We start from the raw sequence: 26,922 nt of genomic DNA on the forward strand, positions 1-26,922 counted from the left end.
TGAGACTTAGGGTAAAATTTCCAAAAGCACCTAAGGGCCTAAATTACTTTTTAAAATGTTACCCCAAAACTGAAGTTAAAGGGATACTTTCAGTAGACGAGGCCCAGAAATTAGATATTGCAAAAAATATTTTCTCAAATCCTAATACTGATAGAAATGTCTTGTTTTAAAATAAATTCAATGAAGACATTTTCATCTGAATGTAAACTTTCTCTTGCTGTATTTGCCAACCCAAACATAGTTGAATATTACTAGGACATAAACCCCTTATGTGAAACGGACTAGAAATAAGTAATTTATTTTCATTGAATGAAATGGAAAAAAGTAACAAAGTATGCTGTTTAAAATGATTTTTTAAAACATCTATCCATTTTAATAACTTAACATCTTATTAGTAACAAAGGTCTGGAAATATGCAATTTTAAAAAATTAAAACTCTGTTTGAAACCAGTAAAATACTAACATTTTTGATTCTCTTGTTTATACTAAATTACTTTACTTTGTCTTTTATTTTATGTGCCAGCATTTACAATTGAATAATTTAAAAATCTTCTTGAAGTCCCTTTGGGCTTGAGCTATAGTTGAACATAAAATGGTAAAAGGTGCAAGTTTGCTTTAGTTATATTTCTTGTTAATCTTTCAAGAACAGGTTTTACAGGCAGAGTTTGCCTAGTCAGATGCCATAGCTATTCCTAAATTTGTTGATTTTTAATATATTTCTAGTAATTTAGTCCACTTTTGTAGGAAAGTTTTCATTCAGATAAGCAGCTTTGTGTGTAAAAAGACCGGCTAGCCCCCAGCCTCATAGGAGAGCTGCCATAATTGGACAAAAGCGTAACTTGCTCTTATTTTAGCATTAAACTGAATGACCAGATCCTCAACTTGAATAAATCCTTGTAGCTCAATTGAAGTAAATGGAGCTATGTCAATTTATACTGTACTGAGACTCTGGCCCTATATATATTTTAAAATGTTTATGCATTTTTAATAAATGAAAGTCCTGATTTTAATTGTACTTTGAAAAAGTGTATTTCACATTTTGAACATAAACTTTACAGCCTATGATGTTAAAGGAGATCTTGAATGAGTTTTCTTGAAGAAATATACACACAACAAGAACAACGATGCAAATACCTACACAACGAGAACAAGTGATGCAAATACATTCTGCTTTAAAATACAAAAGAATAGTAGTTTTCAGAGATTCTGGCAATATCGTTGCACATTAAAATGTAACATTGCAGATTATGGTGTTACTCTGGGTGGTTAGACATATCTAGAAATAGATGCAAAACTTAAGTATGTTATATATGCAAAATGGAAGCACTAGCTTCATGTTGCTTGTGAAATTATTGTAATGATCTTTATAAGTAAAATATGACTGTTTTAGACACCCATCTTTATAGAGCAGTTCCCATTTGTATACCTTACAGTGCCTGGAACTTTGGTTTAGTCATTTTCATTGTAAATGTGTGTGTTGTAGCATTATACCAGCCTGATGAAAAATACTTTAAAAAAATAAACTGCAACTGTTGCATGTTGTTGAGTCACATTAGTGCACTAAAGAGAGGCTTGCTCACATAGCTTTGTAACATAAGGCTTAGGAAATTCAAGAGGCATATCAATTGGAATGAGAGATTCCCCCCCATGTTCTCCTACATCAGATAGTCATTATCTCCATTTTTGCGGAAGACAGACGTGGCCACTATTATGAAATCCTGTTTTAGTCCCCCTATAACTGTTGCATGACTACTCTGTAATTTGAGACTCAACACAATGAGTATGATGGGAGGAAGAAAGAAATTAAAATAACCATGTAATATAGGTTAACTGTTTATTGTGGCAGATGGTTCCAACAGTGAAATCCTGTTAAAAATCAATAACCTCGTTCCCATTGAGTTTATTGGAGCCATGATTTCACCCATCTTTAATTTAATAATAATAAAAAAAATCCCTAAAAGCTGGTATCATTGGTTGTCTAACTTTTTTCCAAGCAGGATATGGAGTGGGAATTTGAAGGGGTGGGGAGGTAATTTCACAAATTAATTCATTTCTACACACAGAGGATGCATGGATGAAAGCATGGAGATGGCATGGGAGAAGCAAATAAAAAGAGGAATGATTGGGCATTAGTTGTGGAGCACACAATATAGTAAAAAACAAGACAGTTGGGAAAGGCTTTAAAGGTGAGGCGAAGAAATTTGAACGATATGGCTCAAAACCAGAGGCAGGCAATGAAGGTTTTTAAAATAATCAAGGAGAGGAATTATGTGGTCAGAGCCATCAGCAAGAAAAAGAATGCTAGAAGCCATATTTTCAGTGGATGGGGCGAGAAGGTAGAAAGCAAAGCTGGTTTGTGAGGCTGGAGACGAAGGTGCACTAGTACAGATGGGCAATGTGTCAAGAGACATGCACACACGTCAGTTTCATAATGAGAAGGCAGGATTTAGAGACTGTGTGGTACAAAGCACAGGGAGTTGAAAAAAAAAAAACCCCAATTACAGGCCTACATGACGAGGAAGAATGTGGTGCCAGCAGTGATTAGAGGCTTTGTCTTCACTCAAGAAGTAACATGGGCTCTAATTTGGCTGATGCCCTTAACCTGGCTCCTGTGCACAAAACCCTCTCAGCCAAGCATAATATTGATTTACATCAGAGCAAGCTGGCTTGTCCTAGGGTACAGGCTAAAGCCTTTGTGCTATTTACACGTTGGTTAGTAACCTGCCAGTTTGCAGGGAATATGCAGGCCAAACCCCTCAAGCGCTTATAGCCCTGCACTGCCTTCCCACAATTCACTGGGAAAGAATCATAGCGACTTGGCTTACTGCAGCACTAAGAACTATGGGCTGTGTGATTAATTCCAAACCTGTTTATAATATGGTTATGCAACTGACCCAGCTAGTAACTTACAATCTGCTTATATTTAGTAAAGTCTGTTGCTCATAGTGCTGGTGGATAGAGTTGAAATTTGATAGTTATCAACCTGACTTTAAAATAAAAGAATGTGAAACAGATTGGGAAGTATATGGCAGATGTTAAAATGGCCCCTTTCAGGAGAGTGTAATCCCAGTGCGAGATCTTGTCAGCCAGGTATAGTTGTATTTGAGACATTCCCAAAGGAACATATTTGACTTCGCTGCTTTATACTGCAGGTGGAAGAAATCTTTTCAATATATGAAATGTTACAACCCCTACACAGAGAATTCAGCTCTGCATTTTAGCTGTCAGTTGATCCAAAGGAGAAGGATAGAGATTTACATTAAATACAAAAGATTTTACTGCCGAGATAGAAGTTAATATAAGCTAGTTACCATTAAACTGCAAACAGAAATTAAATCAGTTACTGCAGTACAGAAGTAATCAACTAAAGTAGAAGAATAGTGATGACAAATTAGGTCCTCTGTTCCTATTTTGAAAATTACTGAACTGCATATTTACTGAATATCACCATTTTTCACTTGGTATAACACATCTGTATGCACTTTGTCACGAAGTGTGAGGCTATACAGTGCAGGCTGTCAGGCATTAGTCTGTCTCTCTTCTCTAATAGTACGTATTTCCTAAAGTTTCATTAGGCCTAGAACATGCAATATTATAGAAAACAGACTTTCTATAGGCCCACAAGCAGCCTCCATGCTCCAGCACTCTCAATGGGACAGCTATTTCAAAGTGGAGTTGCAGTAAATCTACTTAACGTACATGCACTACAAGGGAAAGGAAGAGGGAAATTGTGAGCTACTTATTATTTTGAAAACCACACCTACATACTTTCATTAATCAGTGTGCAGAACATACTGTAAGGGCTACAAAGGAACTTAATATTTGGTTCAGGTGAAAAAAAAAAAAAAAAAAAAAAGGTCAGCCTGAAACAAAAATGTTTTGAAATTACTGGCAAACTAATATAAAAAAAAGTAGTGTCAAGCCAAAACATTTAAGTTTAGATTGAGGGTTTTTAAAAATAAAATTGAGGAAAATTCCAAAATATTTTTCTTAAACAAAAATTGAACCATTTAACTTTCAGAAATGCTGAAGTAAACTGTTTCAACACTTCTGATGGGTGCCCCTTCCCAACTGAAATCAATTCAAATTCACCAACTGTTTTAGTGGACCAAATCTGCATTTTTCAGCAAAAAAAATATTTGAGGCAAAACTTCTCCCAGCTGTACATTTTTAATGTTCAAATGTTTTTTGAGGATTAAAATGTGTAAGTCATCTTTCAGGGTAATGCTTTAAGTGGTACAAGGAATATAATAATCATATAGTCTCTTATTTGCCCAGCGCTTCTCATCCTGTAAGAGCTCTATCTGGTTTACAAACTGAAACTATGCCCAGAGATCACTTTGCCCACCACCATATTCAGCAGCTGTTTAAAACAGCACACCACGGTACAGAGGACAGAGAATAAGTTTTTCTAAATAAAACTGCCGGGCAACTATATGAATTTAAAAAGCACCCATCGACGTAATTTAAGTAAAAAGAATATTACCCCATTTGAAATTTGGGTAGCATATATGGTTTAACATTCCTACACTTGTAAGAAGTGCTAATGGATCTTTAATGACTACAAAGAGTCAGATTTAAGTTTTACCTCAAGCCCCCCCCCAAAAAAAGAGCATTTCCAGGAACACAGTGGCTATATTAACACAATGCTGGGAGCATTCAATTCAGGACTGACTTAGAGGTTAGAGTGACACCTACTGGTATGAAACCTTTAGTACTGACCTGGTCTGACCCTGTTTAGCTTGTCAGATTTGACGGAATTAAGTAGTGTAGCTGTAGACTCAAGATCATGAAAAAAATTCTCTCTTTTCAGAAAGAGTCTAATGTTTTTCCACCCTGCTTCTCTTCACCTTGTCAGAAGAGGTGTGTGGGAGAGAGAGAACAAGATCAAGATTCCTGAAGAAAGTTACAACTATGATAGAAATAAAACAGAGAATTGCAGTAACTTAATCTATCCCAAAATTCAGGATGTAGCAAATGTATCTATTTCTCTAGAATCTGTATTTTTACTTCATGACTCAATTAATTGGTAAGACAGACCAGAAAAAAAGAATATTGTACTTTGGGCTCAGTTTTTCACCTGTAGAACATTATGCGGCCTTTGTAATTTTCCTGTTCATGCATTTTAAATATATATATCCCCTCCCCTCAAAGGGAGAGCACTTGACAGACAGGTCTCGTGATCAAAGGACAAAGATTAGAAATCACCAGATAAGAGTTCTAATCATGGCCCTTAACATGACTCTCTGCACAGCCACTGAAAAATCAGTTTCCTTGTATAGTAAATTCAGGTAATTACTACCTCAGAAGGGACTTGAGAATTAAATTAATGCTTATAAAGTGCTTTGTGTTTCTCAGGTGAAAGACACTAAACACCACCAAAACTATGTAAAGAGGTGGCCTGACTTTTTTTTTTTTTTAAAATGTTGTGCAACAACAAATTCCTTTGGTTTTGCTTAAAATGAAAGGTGATGTCTGGCTGACAGCTCTGTAGCTAGTTAGTGATGGGTGCCTTGTCACTTCAGAATGAAGAGTCCATTTGTACTTTTAGTATAATAGATATATCAGCAGTCTGTAAACATACTATTTTTCCAAAGCATCCGTTCCTTAAACTGACTATTTATCCAACAAGATGCAGGCAACGTTTAGTTTGATATTATTTGAAATAAAAATAAACTGGCATTGAACATTTTTGGCATCAAGGAAGGGAAGTCTGATATTTCACGGACAATTATAAAAAGCACTACCAATCTCCTCCCCACAAAGTTCACTATCCTCAAGAGTCTTCATAAAATAACCCAAGCAAATGTTTTAAATTCAAAATACAAAAGATATGAATTATGTTTTATAAAATGTACAAAGCTAGCCAAAGTTACATGTTTAGATATTTAATCTCTAAAGAATGGCAGGATAGCAGTAGGAACTTAAATATGGTAAGGACTATCAACAATAAATACAAGAAATATTAGTGCAAAGATTGCAATAGAAGGATTTCTTGAATAAAATGAGAATATAAAGAGTCATTCTAATTTGTACAAAACAGTCCCAGCACTGTATACAATCTGTTCTATAAATACAACCATTTACGATGAAATGCTTATTTGCAAATAGGTGTTAGAAAATGTGCTTTGTTGGGTTTGTTCACTCTTCTCTTGGCAGGTCTAGTTTGCAGGATAGTCTATGAAGACAAAAGTTTCTATAATTAGACAGCTTACCCCTAAAAAGCTATTTTGCAGCTCCTTCCTGCCCCCCAGTTACAGATACGTATTTCAGAAAGTAGATGTTCTCCCCAACCCACACTTTTTGAAGATACCAATTATTTCCTTCCTTTGTATAGAAACAGACAAACAAGGAATTTTGACTTGAAGTTGGTCTACATCCAGAAATGTTATGGGAAATACCAATAATTTTAACACGACGGTTTGCAGTTAGTAAATATAGAGTAAGTGCTATGAAGGTAATGCAAAGTGTGTGGGAATTTGTCTTCATGTAGCAGTTTACCTATAATGGAGCATGAAATTGGCTGTGCATTGTTATTGCCTGTTGAAGTTTCTCCTCTTTGGCTCTTCTACAGTGGCAAATCTAAAACACAAACAAAGTGGACCAGTTAGCTCTGAAAAGAATAACCTGCTGTGTTTTATTTTTGTATTTTACACACCCAATCCCTATTTCTTTTTTAGTTCAAAAGTTGCCTATTTCATGGAATCTTAAAAGAGAGACTGACCTGGGGACCACTTCCCCACCAGCAATTCCACCAAAATTCACTCATATTTGCAAGAACATTCCTGAAGCAGTTGCTTATGTAGAAAAGTAATTAGGAAAACATTTACAGTATCATTAGATGCCTTTACTATGATTTATCTTTCGTAAACAAGGACAGAGACGAAGAGCATGTGCAGTGATCATGAACCATATTTTAAGACTATCAATTTTAATTATTCTCTATTATTTCATCCTTAAAGGGTTAAGGAAATTTAAAAGTGATGAGGTTGAGACTCTTAACATAGCAGATTATTCTACAGATCCAGTCTCTTCCTTCCCCCTCTTAAAACTGTCCAACTGGTTTTCTTCCTTATTTCTGTGCAAGAATAGAAGGACAATACTATATGTGGGAGAAATCACAGAAATGTAGTACTGGAAGGGACCTAAATAGGTCAACTAGTCCAGTCCCCTGCACTGAGTCAGGACTAAGTATTACCTGAATCACTCAAAACGTACACTCAAAGATACATTTCATTGCTCTTGCTCAAAAAATGGGATGGAAGACTACATTTCAGCACTCATACACATTTCTGCCCACCTTGTAACAATGATATTATGTCTCTGACAAAAAAATCAGTGCACACTCTCCCTTTTACAGTTTAGCACACAAAAAAATATACATAGAGCAAAGAAAGTTACGGGGTCACTGCTATGTGAGTGTGGCAAAACCACAAGAGATGTAAGTCTCTGTCACAAAGCACCTTCTAAGATTAGGGGAACTGGGCATAATAAAAAGGGAGTATATAGAAGGCACATACAAGAATAACCTAGAGTCCAAGGACGTGAGAATGAATTTACAAGACTACAAACCATTTCTAAGGTTACGGACAACCTATATAATAAGATATGTTGCCATCTTGAAGAATCAGAATAAATTAGTTAAGACTTTAAGAAGTGTGCAGCAGGTCACAGAATCCTGCATTCTGAATCACAGAACTGCTCCACTCTTAAAAGTGATAACTCAAGTACTGGTTTCATACACACCACTTGTACAATTCATTTCAGCTTGAGAGTATATTACATACTGTTCTCTTTTCCATGAAGCTACTAAGAAAGTCATCTATTTCCATTTTTCCTTCCAAGAAATCTTCTGCAATAGTGTCAGACTCCTCTTCGGCTTCATGAGCAGCTACTTTCAGTCTGGCCTGCAAAGCACTGGGACTGCAACTCTGAGGAAAAAAAGTTTCCTGCTAATCTTAAATAATCATAGAAAACCACGTTTATACACCAGACCCTCGCTAGAACGCAGGATTTGGGATCCATGCCAAGTACTGTGTTATAGCGGGGACCACGTTAAAATGAAATTACCGTATACAGTAAATGTCACATCCATAAAGTAAAGAAAACCTTAGAAAATAATCTCCTACTTGAAGGAAACAATAAACGAGAAAAAAAGTGTTGCTTTATTAGAGATTTAAAGTAGACATTACAATAAACTAGTCTAGTTTTTCTTAAAAGAGTCGGTGAGATGCTTTCGCTTCTTGCTGCTGTGCTGCTTCTGCTTAGCAAACTGCAAAAGACTACGTAGCTGTATAATTTTTATAGGCTCAACGTCTTGCGTCTCAAACCATCTCAAAGCAGTCTCTAACCCAGCTACAGTCGCAGCGGATGTTGGAATGATGTCCACTTCATCTTCCTCTTCCTCCACCGCGAAGGCCAATTCTTCAGCTTCTGGAATGTTGTTTGGTTGTACCGCCTGAAGAATTTGGTCATCCATTAGACTTTCAGCAACGGGACAAAATTCTTCTGCTTCATTGTTGCCTCTTATCCAGGACTCAATATTTTGTGGCAGAACAGTTACCCCGAGCCCAGACAGTTGCTGGCACAGCTCCTGCATCCACTCCATGTCTGTTCTTCCAACTTCCTCCTCTGTAAATCCCTCGAAGTCGAATTCCTCATCAGACTGTCATCTGCTTTCTTCATTTTCTTCCAGGAGCAGGTGGCCAAACGACACTCTCAGTCCCACCATCCAACAGCGGTTTATCGTTTCAGCACATAATAAATTCCAGGAATCGCTGCCAATGTAAAAGAAGTCTTTTATAGTCAACTTCTTCAGGAAATCGGTGACAGACAACTTGCTTTCTATCATTTGTCGTACCAAGTTCCGTCGCTAGTGCTGCTTAGAAATGGCGATAACACCTTGATCAAGTGGCTAGATTTTGGAAGTCGTGTTTTTAGGTAAGTATTGAACCCGTATTTTACGGTCATGGGTTCTGAGTCTTTCGGCTGGAGGATGCGCTGGACAGTTGTCTAGCAAAAGAACTGCCTTTTCTTCTAAGCGTTTTGCCCGCAAATGCTTTTGCGCAGAAGGGACAAATTCAGTGAAGAAACATTGTTCAAAAATCTCTCCTCATCCAGGAATTTTTGGAGTTCTTGTAAGAAAATGGCAGGCAATTCACATTTACGTGATGAAAGCACCAAGGCACGCGAGACTTTCCAATGCACAATGGTTTTAATTTATGGTTGCCTGTTGCATTCACACAAAACAATAAAGTAAGGTGATCTTTTGCCTGTTTATATCCTTCTTTCTTATACTCATCTTTTCTGACAGCCAGGGTTTTATCAGCCAACATTTTATAATAAATTTCTGTTTCATCTGCATTGTAAACCTGTTCCTCTGAATAACCCTCTGCCTGTAAAATTTCCCTCAGCTTCGCAGGGTATGATTGTGCGTCGTCGTCGTCAGCAGAGTGTTTCTCTCCCAGAACTGCAATCTGAGAGATTCTGGGTCTTTTCTGAAATCACCACAGCGAACCCGAACTTGCCTTAAAATTGCTGAATTCGCCATTAAGTTCCCGGTCAAATTTTTCCACTTGCATGGCTATAAGCGGACCAGAGATTGGAATGCCTTTCTGCTGTTCTTGCACAAACCATAGGTACACCACCAAATCAAGATCGGCATCATTTGCTAAATAGGCTCGTTTTCTTTGAAGGCCATGCTCTTCATCCAGGTTATGAATGTAAGTTCCGAGCTCGTCAGTATTCTTTAGCCATCCACAAAAGATGAACTCGTTGATGCCAATATCGCGGCTAATCTTTGCCTGGGTTTTGCAATTTTTAAGTTGTTCAATAGCTTCCAATTTCTCCTGCACCGAGTAAGCCTTCCTTTTGCCCAACATTTTTGACATCTTCCTAAAGATAAATACAGTACTGTACCTGTAAATTTTTATTACATTACATTGGTATGGCGTTCTATGCCTACAGCAATCGTCTTAGGACTTGTCTACACTACCGCACGGGGTCAATCTAAGATACGCAACTTCAGCTACGTGACTAGCTGATGCTCTCCCATCGACTGCGCTTGTGCTCCTCGTTCTGATGGCATACTAGAGTCGACAGGAGAGAGCTCAGCGGTCGATTCAGTAAGGTGAAAAAAAATTGTACTGTACTTAAATTTGGGATCCATGACCGCAACCGCGTTATATCCGAATTTCCGTTATACAGATGCGCGTTCTAGCGAGGGTCCGGTGTATTACACAAGGTAGATAAAGGAATGCATGAAAACAGCTTAATGGGTGTGGGAGAGAACATTACTGTAGTAACTTAGAATTAAGACTGCTAAGCAACTTAGAAATTTGCCACCTACAGGAATCAGTGAATGTTTAAATTGATTAAAAAAAAATCTAGACGGGAACACAGAATGAAGACAACATTTGGAAGAGTAGCTGATTTGGGCTGACTTACCCTTACACCTGGGTAGAGCTCCACTGATTTCAGTGATGCTGTGTGTGGTTGTTAAAGCCCACCCTCACAGATCTGACTGCAGGGTCCCCAAGGCCTTTGAGATCACTGTTTCTAGAAGTCATTATTAAAAGATGCTCTAAAGCAAAATATAGAAAGTAATCAATAGGCTTCACACTTGAAGTTCACGCCAGAAACTTAAGGACTGGTCACAAACCTGAGTAAGTGGAGCCAGGTGAAAGTACAAAATCTTTAAAATCATGGCTTTCAGATACCTTTGGAATACAACTGACTGAACAATTTAGTTTACTTTTTCTAGCAGGAATCCTGTTCAAAAAAGTTTATTCTCCTAGTCCCAACAACATGCTTGTATCTGTAAATTGGTATCTACGTGAAACAAAGAACTGAATGCATCAAGACATAGGGAAATTTAAGCTGAACATACTGGTATTTTTCCTGAAGAAACACCAATTTGACAAAGAGGAAAAGTTTTATGGCAGCTCAAAACCAACTTTTAAGCTAACCAATTCCATTCACCTTTTCTTTATCCAGCTAGGCTCAAAGTCAATTACACTGGCCTCATCTCTTTTTTTGTAACACACTTTAGCTTTGAAAATAGTCAAGTCTTGTTAAACTGCGATACTGATATTACGTGAGAATGGTTCACTTATAGTTGGTACTTTTATACATATTATGCGGAGAACTAAGCTGGACTTCAGCCCTGGTGTTCTTTCTCCTGAAGTAAGTTTATAGTGTCTGGCCTAGAACTCTTAACCAGGTTTTAACTGTGTTCTTGATTTTATTGCCTCGTCTGTTACAACTCCTCCCATCATAACAAAGAGTTTGATTAAGTCATCCTGCTAACTGGTTTAGTTAATGGATTTTTTTTTTGGGGGGGGGGAGGGGGGTGTCAATCTCTCTCCCCAATACCTGCCTTTGACCAAATTTGTCAGGAACAATTCTAATGGCACTATCACTCAGCATCTGACAGATTTTTTGCTACTGTACCACTGAATGTGAAATAGGATTTGGTTGTACTACTACCGTCTGTTTTGTTTTTAAGCTAACTTTACACCTAAGAATTGACTGTCGCAGAAATATTACATAGCTCCACTTTACTCAAATCATGGGAGCCATGCAGACTCACATAAAAGCAGAATCTGGCCAGAATAATATTCTTTACAATTTTTATTATACTTTTGTCATAGTTTGCAGTATGTTATTCAAAAGTCAACATGAAATTAAAAAAAAAAGTTATACCTCACTAAGCTCATGCTGTCTTTGCATCTTCTTTTCAAAGGTGGCTTTCATCTGAGTAAGATGTTCATACTAGGGGGGGGGAAAAAGATTTCTTAAATACAAAGAACATTTCAGCTATTTCTTTTCCAGAAAATTTATTTTCATTCACTTACTTTATCAAGCACTGTTTGCCTTTTTGCCTCTAGACTGGGTTCCAACAGTAAATTTTTTTCTGTAAAATAAATAAGCTGTTTAATTTTAAGAGACTATGGTTCTGAAAACACACCCATAGTTATGAATATGTTGAAGTCTTACTTGCTAACTCTTCAATGCTTTTCACTAAGTCATCTTTATCCACTATGATTTGCTTCAGCTGGGGCAGATTCACAAACTGTTCCAGCAAAATATCCTCTTGCTCATTCATATCTGTCAGCTGTGGTATACTGGATTTAAAAAAAAAAAAAAAAAAGGATATACAGCAAAAAGGCCACTTATTTGGGATTTCTTTTCCTCCAGCAAAGACGCCATGTTGTTTTATCTTTTCTTACACTGGACTCTACCATCTGCAGTGGACAGGCTTTGAAAGGTGGTATATTAGGGCATGGCTACACTGGAAACTTCGGGAGCACTCCCACAATTGCGCTTTGAAGTGCGAGTGTGGTTGCGTGTGAGCACTGGGAGAGAGCTCTCCCAGCGCTCCTGGTAATTCACCTCCACGAGGGGATTAGCTCCGAGCCTCGGAGCCTGTTTACACTAGCGCTTTAAAGCGCTCTAACTTGCTGCACTCGGGAGGGTGATTTTTCACACCCCCGAGCCAGCAAGTTAGAGTGCTATAAAATATAAGTGTAGCCAAGCCCTTAGTGTCTTTAGTTTCAATCTTTACTTCCTTAATGTGCTCCTGAATGTGTTATCTATTTCTGATGCAACACAATTTGAGAAATTAGACTAGAAACATCACATTGTTGGCAAATTCTGAAGCGCTATGGAAAAGCTTAGAAGATGATACATTGAGTCCACATTTCTCTTTAGTCATCTTGGAAGGCTCAGACTTGCTGGTAATGTTTCTTTAAAAAAAAAAAAAAAAAAGAAAGAAAAGAAACCAAAACCCCTTTGCTATATATTAAACATATGCTACTAGTGCTTACAAGCCTCATATCTAAACTGCTTGTTGATACACCCTTAAGGAATTCTCTGTTTCCAGAGACACTAAGAAACTGTTGTTCATCCTGCCAAACCTGGAAATGTATAGGAAAGGTCAACTGATTTGCATTCTACAAGAAAGAGTTTTTGGTTTAGTCAACTATTAAGAGTAGGACATCAGAGTGTGAGCAAATCCATTGTCTCAGACTAATTTTAACTGAAGAACGTATTTCTTTCAGACAGATATATCTGGCTTCAGAGGCTGTTTCAAAAGCCTGAAGGAAATTCTCCAGTGAAGGCTACTTGTTAATGCCTTGCCACAGCTTAAAAAACCAAAATCAGCCAAGTGGCAGTATGGATAAATGTTTATTGTAAGAGCAAGTATTTACAACATAAGTTATACATATTCACAAAAGTGGAAGTCTTTTCTATGGGCGATTGCCCTAAATACAGTATATGCCTTCCTGCCTTTTTTGTGACTCTTTCATTTTCCAGATGTTACACTCATTGGGTGCCTGGTGATGCACAGGAAAACAGTTTGAAGGACACAGCAAGAGACTCTTTTATAGCTTGTCAGAGTAATGTAAGACAGCATTACCTATAGTTCCCAATATATTTTCCTATTAAAAACCCTGAGCAAGAAAAAAACCTGAGTTAATAAAAGATATCTAGCAACCTACAGAAACTAAGGAAGTCATGGTAAATATGAGTACTCTTTTCTCCTAATGAAACTTTTTGGTGGCTATCTAGCAACAAGAAAAAAAAAATCTTTTTCCAGTTCAAGCAGTAATTGTCATATGCATTACCACAAAGTAAACACTTTTCTCTCCAAGATCTTACCTTAATTCTGAGAGCTCTGGAAAAGCATCAGGAACATCAGGCATCTTGTAACTGAAGCCATTCTGGCCCACCTGAATTGAAGTTTAAAAACATTATTTAAACTTTGAATAGTAATTTCTTTCTTTTGCTTCTAATCTCATCTAAAAAGCCCTTGCCATAGCAAGAATGGTTGCCTCTGCACACATCTGCCCTGAGAAGGATTTGTATTCAAATGTCTGGACTAGCTCTGAGGGATGTAGGTGTAGACTGCTTAAGTGATAAATCTCACTACACATACAAACCTGTAATAGTGCTTCTGTTGTTGGAACAGGTAATGGCAGGTCTGTGATCAAGCCATAGGATGGAGCAGCGGGTTTGTCTGTAGTGTAACCTGATTCAGCAACTGGCACAGAGGCTATAGATCTATTTGTTTCTTGTGGTGGGTATGGAGGAAGAAACGGAAAACCCTGAGGAGTATAATGAGGCATTCCAGCTGGTTTACTGTAAAGACTAAAAAAAAATTACCATCAGCAACTAATTGTTTACTCTTCGTTTATGATATTTTAAAAATACATCTGAAATTACTAGCGCACATGCAGGGTACATGGTTGTTGAGCTTCTGAAGTAGTACACAAGTATTTATTATCTTAAAAGTAATAATAAAAATGAGAATAAAAAAAATAATTCTGAGAGAGCTACTTTACCATATGTTGCTATTTATACAATATTTAGAAAGTTTTTCATAATGCAGTAAGCTCAATTGTCTCAGTTATATGCTCTCAGATTTGATATAGAGCCAATTGCAAATGTAAACTCAAGTTTTATGCTTCTCAGAAGTTTGTGAAAACATCAGTTTAAACCTGGTTTCCATTAAGAAGCCCTTAAAAAAATGAGTTGTAATGTCTATTAGGGTTTATTCACCCTACAAAACTTAAGAGCATCAGTAACAGATAAAGCTTTTAAGCAGCTTCTGAAGTGATTAACTTTTTTTTTAAATTCAAAATTGCATATGATATTGCTTGTCTGTGATCAATAATTTCTGAAGTATGGACAAGGCTATAGTGTCATTTGTGAATCTGTCCAATAGATAATATTTTAATCTAATTATCTATTGGACAGATTCACAAATGAATTAAAGAAAAGTTGCCTTCTAGTTTGGGAGTTTCAGATCCTGAGGTAATCAGCGGGGCACCCAGGAACAAACAACTGCTTACAGGAATCACTGCCTGAAGTGCTTGTTTTGCTAGTGGTACACATTCATTAATCTTCAGAAACATAAAAGCACTAAAGTCAAACTAACATGCTAATACAGGAAAGCCAACTATATTTATCATTTTAAAATTGACCCGAAGTGGCCAGATCCATACAAATCAATTAGCTGAATTATACATTTCCAGCCTGAAACAAAACCATTCTTTGGACATTTTGCCTCTCCTTCAACTAATTTACATACTAATTGTTTCCAGTTTGTTCCTTGACATACTGTTACATTCATACATTTCCTAAGAAAATCTAAAGATTAATCTGGAAATTGCTTGTCCAGGTTTTGCATACACTTGAAAATGGTCTGATTTCTCAATTTTACCTTTATGTATACTTACTATGGAAATGACGTTGAGCTAGTAGCCAAAACTGGAGGATTCTTCCAAAACTCATCCAGTAAACTCTGAATAATTTTTCCAAGGTCAGAGTGCATTGTGAACTGGTAGAGAACAAAATCTATATTATATTTAGCACTCCTAAAGTATCAAAGACGCTCACCAAAAAAGAAGTACATGAATGCAATTGTGACGTCATTGACATAAACTGTGACTGTATAGATTGTTGCAACCAAGGTCACATAGTGACATCAAATTTTGTACAAAAGAGGTTAAGTAAGGTGTCTATGACAAGGTTATGATTTGCTGGTTATGTTTATGCTACCTGTATGCATGTATCATTTTTGTATTTAAAGTTATAAGTATTGGCTTTATACTGCCTGTATTTCAAACTTGTGCTATGCTTCTGGGTGACATCCCAGACAATTTGGCGTCAGCACTGCCTAGCCTGCTTGATGGCCCATTAAGGGCCATCAGCTATACAGCTGACCCATTGAGAGAAGACAGATATACCTTGTGACTCAGCAAGGCATGCAGGGACATGCCAATGGACAGAACTCTAAAGTTTTTCCATGCCATGTGCTAGGTAGCTTGTTTTTGGAACAAAGGAAGCACAGGCTACATGGCAAGAAGACTATAAAAGGCAGCTGCATCTCCCCCATCTTGTCTTCAATCCTGTTTTTTACCTCTGGAGGAACTTTGCTACACTGAAGCTCTGAACAAAGCCACTGAATGACCCATCCAAGCTGTGGATGTACTCCAGAGACTTGATTTGAACTTGCAGTTTATTCCATCACTGCTACAAGCCTGAACCAAGAACTTTGCCATTACTGTATGTAATTGATTCCATTTAACCAATTTTAACTTTCATCTATATCTCATTCTTTTATGAATAAACCTTTACATTTTAGATTCTAAAGAATTGGCAACAGTGTGATTTGTGGGTAAGGTCTGACTTATATATTGACCTGGGTCTGGGGCTTGGCCCTTTGGGATCGGGAGAACTTTTTTTTTTTTTTTACTGGGGTATTGGTTTTCAGAACTATTCGTCCCCATCACGAGTGGTGACACTGGGAAACTGGAGCGTCTAAGGGAATTGCTTGTATGACTTATGGTTAGCCAGTGGGGTGAGACTGAAGTCCTCTCTGTTTGGCTGGTTTGGTGTGCCTTAATAGTAAAGGAAACCCAGCCTTGGGCCGTAACTGCCCTGCTCTAAGCAATTTGTCCTGAACTGATACTTTCAGCTGTGTCCCGCCAGAGGCCGCATCATTATTCATATGATATTGTTGTATGCCTAAACATGAGTTATAACTCATGTATAATTGCATCCACATTAGAAGGTTGTATAACAGTACAGAAACAGATCATTAAAGTGGTAACTCAAAATGTGTGTAAACAAGCCCTTAGCGTTTTTAAAAAGTCATTTCTTTAAGAGTTGAAGCCTCCTGAGCTGAGAGTGGGTACTGGAAATCTATGCATATCTTCCATTATCAGATATGGGCTATCTATATATGGAATTGTTTGATAGAAAAATGACTAAACAGACCTAATGCTCATCTGAAAGCTCAATAAATTAACACATTAATCTGAAATAAAAAGCCATTCAAATAGTCAAAACTACAAAATTGGCTCTGTTATTTCTAAGTATCCAAAAATGACTGGGAATTTCCTAGAAAGAATTTTCTACTAAATGAACTGGAGTAAAACAACTCTGATATACATACATACACACACACACACACACCCCGGCAGAGAAAACACAATATGTCTTTCATTTGTTATCTAGGATAGCTAACATCTTTAAGACCTGCTTAGTGTTGCATGCATCAGTAAATTGCAAAGTAATCTAATTTTAGATTACAACAATTTCACAACAAAGCAGGAAGATGTCTTTGCAAATCAGACTTAAGTCACAACACATGGTGCTATCCATATTTAAGAAACCCTACAGTAACCCTCCAAGTCACTGAAGCTTACAGCAGTGCAATAGAAGTTGTTCTGAGTGATTATTCAGAAATATTGTGGGTTTTTCTGTTTTTACACAAAGCACATATAGATTAAGTTTTCTATTCCTAGTAATTTGTTATTAGATGTACTAGAGAAGTCAGAGTGCTACATATATGAAATCTGCTATATAACCATTAGGGTGTGACATTATGAATTATACATACATTGCTTATTAATGGACATGCCACATACACTCCTTGTTTGTCCATTAAGTGATGTCTTACTGGTGGGAAAACACTGATCACCGGTTTTTCCTGAGGAAACTGAGGAGGAAGCAAGCTGTAAACACAAAAATACTTTATTATTATTGGCATTTTTAACTGTCTATTATAAGCTTGTCTTATTAGGAATGTGTTGCATTAAGAAAAAATATCAGATTATCCTACTTCCTAACAGGAAAAACTATGGAGACAGAGTGAGGTGCACAAGAGGGATTTTTACTTCAGGTATATATTACTAAATTTGTGGAAAAAAAGAGACAGTAACATGAGTAGTGACCTCTTTGAATACGTCTTTTCTGGGATCAGATCAGTTTAAACAGCAGGAAAAAAAACTGCATCATGTCTCTTCAATAAAAGGAAGAGAATGTTAATCAGAATGTTAAATGGCACCGAGGAGGGCAACTGGACTGAGAAAAGGAGAGAGCAGATTGTACTCTCCAGTGCAGCTGAATAGGCTTAAATACCTCCATGGTATTTTGGGATATACAAACTTTGGGCTTGCTTACAACAGGAGACACACTGCAGCAAGCCAGGGTGTGAATCTACAACTTGCATTGTGGACCCTCCAATGCACTAAAAGTTTGGTAGTGCACTTATACATACTCCTGTTTCAAACACCAGCATGTGAAAGGTTTCAGAGTAACAGCCGTGTTAGTCTGTATTTGCAAAAAGAAAAGGAGTACTTGTGGCACCTTAGAGACTAATCAATTTATTTGAGCATAAGCTTTCGTGAGCTACAGCTCACTTCAAGCATGTGAAAGTACATTATGGAACTTTTAGTGCACTGGAACAGGGTCTACACAGGACATTACCATGTGGCAAGCTAGTGTGCCACAGAGTCACACCCTGGCTTGCCATACACTAATGTCCCACATAGACAAGCCCTTCGAGAGAAAAGGGTGATGCCTTGGGAACCATAGGAGAATTAGGTTCCGTGACCAGGCACCAGAGCAAATGCTCTAGGCTAAAGCAGTAAAAACGTGCAACTAAAACAGCCTAGGGTACCAGAGACCATGGCATGCAAATTCAGAGTAAACACTGTAAAAAACTTAATTTACAGTGGAAAAGATGAATGAAATAATGATCTTGTATGACTGATGTTTTAGTACAGAGAATAAAGAGAATTAAAAGAAAAGTTTCTATTAGTAATTCAATTCAAACTTTAGAAACTGCTTGCCATTTTATGTGACTTAGCTTCCTGCTGAAAAAATGTAGGCTTGCTTTAGAACTGAGCCTGAAAATATGACACGTACTTTGAGCGTTTACTAGTACAGTAAAGATATGCACATCTGTAAGTGTTTGCGGGAATGGGGCCTTAAGTTTTATTATTGTTACTATTTACGAGGCAAGATTTTAAGTTCCTAAAGTTATGTTTAAGTAGATCTCACGCTACTCACACGTTAATATTAATGGTCAGGTTGTTTACGGTGAATGGCAACCTATATTCCACATCTTTCTGTATTTCGGCAATGCTATAAAGGAAAAAATTGTTAGAGTCCAATTAACAGTAGATACAGACATTACTTTGATTTATTTTTCTACTATACTTGTAAAAAATGAAAGAAAACAAATTGTTGCAATTATTTAACATCTTCACAGAATGCTGACCTAGATAAAATGAAAAAGAGAAGGACAGTTGTGAACTGTTAAGATACGTGACTGCAGGCAGCTTACATAAAGGCACGAGAAAAATCCAGGCTTCGTAAATGTAATGTCATCTCCATTTCCCCAAAACATAATTAATCCTTCTAATTGCAAAGATAATCTTCATACTCTGAACAGATTCCTGGTTGCCTTTGTTTCAGTGTGCAGCCAAGCAGGCTGAAACAACAAGACCAAGGGCTTGTCTACACAATGCAGCTTTTAACGACAAGGCAGTGTCGACACAGCCTTGTTGCTAAAAGTCAGTGTGTGTAAATGCTTTTTGTTGGTACTTTGTCGGCACTTTTGCCGACAAAATACTTCCAGCCCTGCGAGCGGTGTTAGCTTTGTGAGCAGGAGAGTGCTCCTGCCGACAAAGCCACGTTCACACTGCAACTTGTGTCAGCAAAACTTTTGTCTTTTGCGGGGAAGGGTGGCTTTTTAAAGTACCCATGAAAGACAAAAGTTTTGTCAACAACTTCGCAGTGTGTGAACTTCTTGTCCTCGTTTATGATAAATTAAATACCCACTTCACCAATTCACTGCAACTTTTCCTATTAGCCTGTCAAAAGTGCTGTTCTATGGCTTTGCCATAATAGATGAATTTTATATAGCACATTTTATCTATAGTTGAAGCGCTATATAAGAGCTACGTGAGCTAGCTATAGAAAGAGTCATTCTTGCACAGTTGTGTTACAATCTATTTTAAGAGTTATTAAAATTTAGTACAATAAACCCATAGCATGTCATTTTTGACAGATTAATAGGGAAAGTGAAATACATATCTATAAAAGACACTTTCAAACTGGAAGTCATATTTAAAACAAAATGCCTTACTTGTGTTGCTAAAAGTATCTTGTTTGCTAATAAAAGAAGGTTATTCATCTTTTGTTATTGCACTACCACCACTATAATGTAAATTGATTAGTCACTCTGACCTGTTTCTAAAGTTTCTAAAGTTCTAAAGTTAAACTTTCTGTTTCACTTTCAGGTTCTCAGGCACAGGAACAGTGCTTCAATGTTCAGATTATAAATAATGTAGAAATGTTTAAAGACAAAACAGTCATTCCTGTAGCAACTTCACAGATATTAACAGAAAAGTCTGAAATTTGGGGGAAAAACAATCACACGCTCCAAGATCTTCCTTTAGGGGACAGAGCAGTAATACTCATTGAAGGGCCACTACTTTAATGAAGTGGAATCTCATCGTGAAATAAGCAATTGTAAAAGATGTTCTGAAATTGTGTTTGACACTTGACTATTGCAACATTCTCATTGTTGGCCTCTGAAACATACACATGGCATGCCTTTAGTCCATATAAAGTGCATCCAAAAACTTATCTTCACTGCCCATCAATTTAATTACATAACTCCCCACAATGGGTCTCCATCTACTATCACATGGAAATTAAGCTTCTCACCACCTCAAATCTTCCGTGTCAGGCTTTGCATTGTCCTCTGTTCCCTCTGCTCTGCCAGTGCTCCCAGTCTTGTCTGCCCATTTGTTAGCTTCTCTCAAAATCACCTCCATGCCTTCCTCTGCACTGTTCCCTAGGCATGATACAACCTCCCTGAACTACTCCACAAAGCTCCTGTCTTGTCCACATTTAAAGTTCCACTCTACCAAGCTGCTTACAATGAATCAAGCTGACTTGTACAAACTTGTATATATTATGCTGGCCAGGAGCTCTGCTAAAGTTAAATTGGAGATTAGTTTACTGTTTTACAGCCAATATTTCCAAGTGTTCTAAAATCCACATACTTACTCAGACTGCCTAGAAAATTTCTCTGCCTCATGGGGTATGGGGTAGGGCTAGTGGTCCAAATTTGAGCTCTTTTGCTCCAGATATAGTCTGCCTAAAAAAGTCACAGGAATCAAATTTGTACAGTTCTTATAATGAGATAATCTTTACTACTGATCAGCTAACACTTTTTGGTGCAAATTTGGAGTCAAGGGATTCCTCAGATAGCACACTCCAAATAAGGAGCTGATTTCAATATTGAAAGTGCTCTAAAACTCAGAAGCATAATGAGTGTGTCTTGAAAACTGGTATTCCACAATCGGGTCTTGGGCAACCTTTAGCAGGAGGGGGAAGGAGAACACCCAATTAGATGAATGAGTCAGTTCACACTTCTGAAAGCGGCTGTTGTATTTATCTCCAGGTCCCAATTCATCTGAGACTGTCCAAATGAGTCAAATGGGCTACTTCACACCTCTGCAGCCCTCCTATTCCACAGAGGGTTGTACAGAGCCCCTTCCTTCTATATTAGCCCCCAAAGTGGAGTACAGAGTCTGGGACTCTGCTCCTCTCCACTCCCCCTTTGCTGCCTTACTGGTTACTATTTTCCTTCTTCCCTATGGCCCCTCCAGCTGTATCGGGGGCACTGAGTGGCTGGGAGAAAGGCAGAGCTGGTAGCAGAGTGTCAGGCTATGTTTACAGCAACAGGAGTGTTTCTCTGTCATCCTAATGCTATCTACACCAGGGGTTATGTTGGCTTAACTATGTTGCACAGGGGTGTGGATTGTTCATACCCCACAGTGACATAGCTGAGTCAACCTAACTGTTTAGTATAGACCTGGCCTCAGCAAGGTGTACCCAGAAGCCTCCTTCTCTGCGCCCCCACTCACACACGCCCTCACTATCTCCACTTCCTCAAAATCAAGGAAAATTCACTGCCAGAATCTTTTTTAATGCAGAATTCCTTAACTCTTTATTTTCTGGTTTTCAGAGGTTTAAGTATAACTGCACTCGATGTGCTGGAAAGGTATACGGCATTGCCAGCCATCTTTAACTCTGTGTTAATGACATTTTTGGGCAGTGAATTGTATATGATTTGCCTATTTTTATTCACATTCTCTTTCCCCTAATTTCTGTCTACTTGTCTGTCCTTAGATCATGAGCTCCTCAGAACACGGACCATCCTTACGGAGTGTTTCGGAAAAGCCTAGCTCTTAGCAGGCACAACCTTAAACAAACAATAGCAGTATCTCAACATCTGAGTAACACCACAACTCGAGCATCACAATGAAGTATCAGGATATTATATCAGGATTTAGTGGTGCTCTGCAACTACTAAACTTAACTTTGTTCCCCTCTCTTGGCTCTTGAAAGGGAGTGTGGTTTTCTTCTCCTGCCCTGCATTCCTGTCCGGCTGATGGAAGAGGAAAAAGTTCTCTCCTCTGTTTCTCATGCCAGGTTCTTGAAGGGATCATATTTTATCTGTTTAGCACTCTCTTGCACATCTTGAAAGTATGGTGATGTTTATGTGATCAGTGCAAATATGAATGCACCATGAGAACTGCACGTGGCTCTAAAGCCACAAGTTGAGCAACACTGGGTTATAGTGCTGCAAGACTTATGTTTAAGAATACACATTTCCAGTTAAATTTAACTAGGCAAACCTAGTTTTGGATTCTTATAGACCAGAAGTTTTCAACCCATGGCTCACATGTGGCCCAATTAACACACAGCTGCGGCCTAGCTCAGCTGTGTGCAAAAGGTCACAGGCCAGTTCACCAGCTGCCTCCTGGCCCTGCATGGTGGGCTCGGGGTCTGGACTGCGGGCCTCTGCCCAGCCCCGCACAGCGGTAGTGTCAGGCTATGGGGTCCCGGCTGCCCTTCCCTCCTGCAGCAGCGGCAGGGTCAGGCTCTGGGGTCCTGCCTGCTCTTCCCCACTCCTGGCTCCGCACAGCAGCAGAATCAGGGTCTGGGGTCCTGGCTACCCCCTGGCCCTGCACAGCAGCAGGGTCTGGGATTCCCACCCTGCGCTCTGCTCCTGGCCCCACTCTGAGACACTTTACTTTGATTCTTGTTATACCTTTCACCACTAAACAGAAGAGCCCTTTAGTTCCAGGTACTTGTGAAGGTACTAATACATCAGAACCATGATGCCTCACACTCTTCTCTTTGATAAAAGAACAAACTGAGCGTTAAGTTTCTCACTGTAAGACTCTGTCTACAATAGAAGGGTTTTGCCAGGATAGTTACACTAGCAAAACCCACCAGTGTGGAGGCCATTCATATCAGTACAAAAATGTCCGTACTGATGCAGCTTAAGTTCAAGAGAATAAATTATATTGGTATAAACAGATGTGCTAGTACAATTACTTCTACATTATGGCTTTCATAAGTGTCACAACTTTAGTCACTTCTGTTATGTTTTTGCATGGGTATGAAAAAGGCAACAGATACCACCACCTCATCTGAATTAGCAACAATATTCAATTGGTTACTTTTTATTCCTGAAGAGCCAAAATAAAGGAGGGCACAGCTGGTCTTCTGCATCGTTAACAGAACCGCTTAAGGAATAATTGGAGGGAGGGTCCACCCTTTACAGATGTGCAAAGGCAAGGAAGGAGATGAGATTGCCCGGCTGTCACAGCGCCTAGCACTATCTCTGATGATGATGCAGGAGAAAGAAGTCCCCGGCTTGCCTCTCGTGTCCCAGGTGGACTTTGCAGGGCTAACAGTCACAGAACGGCTCCCCACAGCCCCGGACTCGCCAGCCCCTGGCGCGGCGCCGAGTAACTCTCGGGCGGCGGCTGCCCAGGGGCTCCGCGGAGAGCGAAGCAGACGCCGGAGGGAGGAGGGGAGGCAGGTACGGCCGGGCAGCCCGGGAGGGAAATAACGGGGGCGGCTCCCGGATGACTCCCGCCCACCCCGCCGGTCACTCACGCGGAATGGGCGCTGCGCAGGGACTCGATCTGCCGCTGCTTCTGCTGCTGGAGGCTGGTGAGGGCGGGGAGCGGGGCCGCGGGGGACGAGGAGCCGCCGCCCTTGGACAGGGGGAACAGCCAGTTCATCCTCCCCGCGGCGCCCGGGCCACCCGCCGCCCCGAGGGGGAGAACGCCGCTCTGCCCGGCCGCTGGCGGTGCCGGTTTCGGTGCCCTCAGCCCTGGGCTCTGCTCGGAGACAGGAAGTATGCAGCGCGAGCCACTGTCCTCTCAGACATCAACACACGCCCCGCGTGATTCGCCATACGTCATCACCGCTCGGCGGACGCACCTATTGGGACACGGCGGCGCTGCTCCCAGAGTCGCTTGACGTGCCCCGGAACGCGGAGCGCGATTGGAGCCCGCCCGGGGTCAGGGGTCAGAATTGAAAGGTCAGGGCGCGGCGCGCGGAGATGATGTAATGGCTTTGTGCGGTGGGGGCGGCAGGTTCTGCGCTTCTTGGTGCGACTCGCTATTCTGGGGCCGCCTCCGCCGCCACCGCCGGGTCCCAGGCAGACCCACCCCCACCCCAGGCCCGGCTCCGCCCAGCCCAGCCCGTGTGAGCCCGGAGTAGGTGAGAGCGGGAGGGGCCTGGCTTCCGGGCGTGGTGGGCCGTGGGGATTCGGGCGGGAGGTTTTTAGGCGGTGGAGCCGGGGTGAGGGGTGCGGCCTGGGGGCTCCTCCGGTCCCCGTGGGGCGCGCGCGCCGCTCTCGGTTTTCAGTTCCCGTGGGCGGGGCGGCCTCTGCTTGCGGTTTGGGTCCCGCGGCACCGGGCGCTGCAGCCCCTGACCCGCGCCGTGCTCCGTGTGGGCTGAAGGTAGCTGCCCTTGGGGAGGGGACAGTGGGGGTTATGAAACTTCTGTCTGTTTTTATGAAACTTCTGCCTGTCTTTCAGTAGGATGCCATTTTTTAGACTCATAGAGCTGTAGGGCTGAAAGGTCTCTCTCGAGATCTAGTCCAGCCCCCAGCGCTGAGGCAGCACCAAGTAAGCTAGACCATCCCTGACAGTCCAAACTGTTCTTTAAAACCTCCAATGATGAGGCTTATGCAACCTCCCTTGAAAGGCTGGACCACAGGTCAACTACCATTATAGTTAGAAAGTATTTCCTAATATCTTACCAACATCTTTCTTGCTGCAGATTAAGCCCATTACTTTTTGTTCTGTCATCAGTAGACGTCCTGTTTATAACAGCCCTTAACATATTTGAAGACTGTTATCAGGTACCCCATCAGTCTTCTTTTCTCAAGATTAAATAGGTCCAGGTTTTTTAAAACCTTTCCTCATGAGTCAGGTTTTTCTAATTCTTTTATCACATTTGTTGCTATTCTCTGGACTCTTTTCTACTTGTCCACATCTTTCCTAAAGTGTGGCTCCCAGAATTGTACACAGGACTCAGCTGAGCCCTCACCAGCACCAAGCAGAGTGGGACATTAGCTCCCATTTCTTATGTACAGTGCACTTGTTAATACGCTCCAGAATGATGCTAGCTTTTTTAGCAACTGGGTCACATTGTTGACTCATATCACTCAGTTTGTGATCCACTACTCTCCCAGATTCTTTTCAGCAGTACTTCTGCCTAGCCAGTTATTCCCTATTTTGTATTTGTGCATTTGATTTTTCCTTCATAAGTGAAATACCTTATACTTATCTTTACTGAATTTCATCTTGAGTTCAGACCAATTCTCTAATTAGTTAAGGTTGTTTTGAATTTTAATCCTGTCCTCCAAAGTGCTTGCAACCCCTCCCAGTGTGGTATCGTCTGCAAATTTTATAAGCCTACTATCCACTCCTTTATCCAAATTGCTAATGTAACTATTGAATAGTACCATGTTCATAAGCTTTCAGTGACTAACTTTTTCTTTCATTTGAGTTTCAGGAAAACTGTTGGATCTTGCTCTGAAATTTAAGGAAGCATTCTTTTTCAAATCATTGGGAATCAAAATTTGTATTTATGTTCTTGTCTTTTAGGTAAACAAATAAAATCTATTTTATGAAACTGACCCTCAATCAAGTATAACTCTTTGATGCCTGGTATCTAAATCCCCCCCCACTATGCCAGCAGCTACAGTAGATCATAGCCAAAGAATTTGTGAAGTTTGGGCTTGTAACCTGGATGAAGAAATGAAGAAAATTCGTCAAGTTATACGGAAGTATAATTATGTTGCCATGGTATGTCTATGACAGATCCCTATTTAGTGTACTACGTGGTCTTGTCATGTTTTCTCACTGGGTGAGGTAATATCTTATAGAGACACACAGCTGAGTAAGCTCGAAAGCTTGTCTCTCGCACCAGTAGAAGTTAGTCCAATAAAGGATATTACCTCACCTACCTTGTCTCTCTAATATTCTGGGACCACTATTGTTATGACAACACTGTATACAAGTTTTCTCAGTGACAAGAAATTAGTCTTTTTAAATGGCTGGATCCAGAATCCATTGAAGACCATGGAAAGTCTGAATTATCGCTCCAGGTAGTCTATTGTGGTGATAGTAATGTTCATCCCTTTTTTTTTTTTTTTTTTTTTTGTGAATAATACAGCCATATACCATATTTTCAGTGAGAGTTATAATGTTAAGTGTTTGGAAAAATGCTGTTCAAATATTTATATTTGGAGTGGGTGGGCTGCAGATAAGTTGTATCTCTTTTGTTGAAGCTGTAAACTTATTTTTTACAGGACACAGAGTTTCCAGGTGTAGTTGCAAGGCCTATTGGAGAATTCAGAAGCAATGCGGACTATCAGTACCAACTGCTGCGCTGTAATGTAGACTTGCTAAAGATAATTCAGCTAGGACTGACATTTATGAATGAGCAAGGAGAATACCCTCCAGGAACTTCAACTTGGCAATTTAATTTTAAATTTAATTTAACGTAAGTGGTGATAAAATCTTATTACTGTTGGGTTTTTTTGTTTGTTTTTTTTTTTTACACCCAAGCATGTTGTTGTTGTTATTACTTGCGCAGTATTTATTTAAAATCTCAAAGGACTGATGTTATGGTCCTTTCTACTTCGAGTATAAGACACTTTAGAGACAAGAAAAGGCCATTCAGGCAAATGGACTTCTGCTTTCTTGGTTTTAGTCCCACATTCCTGTATTTTCC

At 39.6% G+C, this 26,922-nt stretch overlaps 2 protein-coding genes across 4 annotated transcripts in view; one reads left to right on the forward strand and one right to left on the reverse strand.

Annotated features, from left to right (window-relative positions):
• Positions 1-1,004: 1,004 nt before the first annotated feature.
• On the reverse strand, positions 1,005-24,072 carry VPS37A (VPS37A subunit of ESCRT-I). Of its 3 annotated transcripts, XM_077815578.1 has the most exons (12): positions 23,785-24,069; positions 18,865-18,939; positions 17,411-17,525; positions 15,243-15,343; positions 13,944-14,151; positions 13,663-13,733; positions 11,998-12,125; positions 11,856-11,914; positions 11,704-11,772; positions 7,788-7,931; positions 6,502-6,582; positions 1,005-6,178 (listed from the first exon to the last, which is right to left on the reverse strand). In XM_077815578.1, the coding sequence occupies exons 1-11, from the start codon at positions 23,910-23,912 to the stop codon at positions 6,502-6,504; spliced, it is 1,179 nt and encodes a 392-aa protein (XP_077671704.1). In that variant the 5' UTR covers positions 23,913-24,069; the 3' UTR covers positions 1,005-6,178. The 3 variants fall into 3 exon arrangements, with proteins under 3 accessions (XP_077671704.1, XP_077671707.1, XP_077671706.1); XM_077815581.1 differs by lacking the exon at positions 23,785-24,069 and having other exon boundaries at positions 18,867-18,929; XM_077815580.1 differs by lacking the exons at positions 1,005-6,178; positions 6,502-6,582; positions 7,788-7,931 and adding an exon at positions 7,939-9,894 and having other exon boundaries at positions 23,785-24,072.
• Positions 24,073-24,234: 162 nt separating this feature from the next.
• Positions 24,235-26,922, forward strand: part of CNOT7 (CCR4-NOT transcription complex subunit 7) — a 31,633-nt gene continuing 28,945 nt past the window's right edge. The window contains exons 1-3 of the mRNA XM_077815585.1: positions 24,235-24,396; positions 25,791-25,991; positions 26,498-26,691. Coding sequence (XP_077671711.1) covers positions 25,875-25,991; positions 26,498-26,691 — 311 coding nt within the window. The 5' untranslated portion in view covers positions 24,235-24,396; positions 25,791-25,874. The remainder of the gene's footprint in view (positions 24,397-25,790; positions 25,992-26,497; positions 26,692-26,922) is intronic.

The sequence above is a fragment of the Eretmochelys imbricata genome, chromosome 4 (genome assembly GCF_965152235.1).
Source record: "Eretmochelys imbricata isolate rEreImb1 chromosome 4, rEreImb1.hap1, whole genome shotgun sequence".
NCBI classification, from domain to species: Eukaryota; Metazoa; Chordata; order Testudines; family Cheloniidae; genus Eretmochelys; species Eretmochelys imbricata.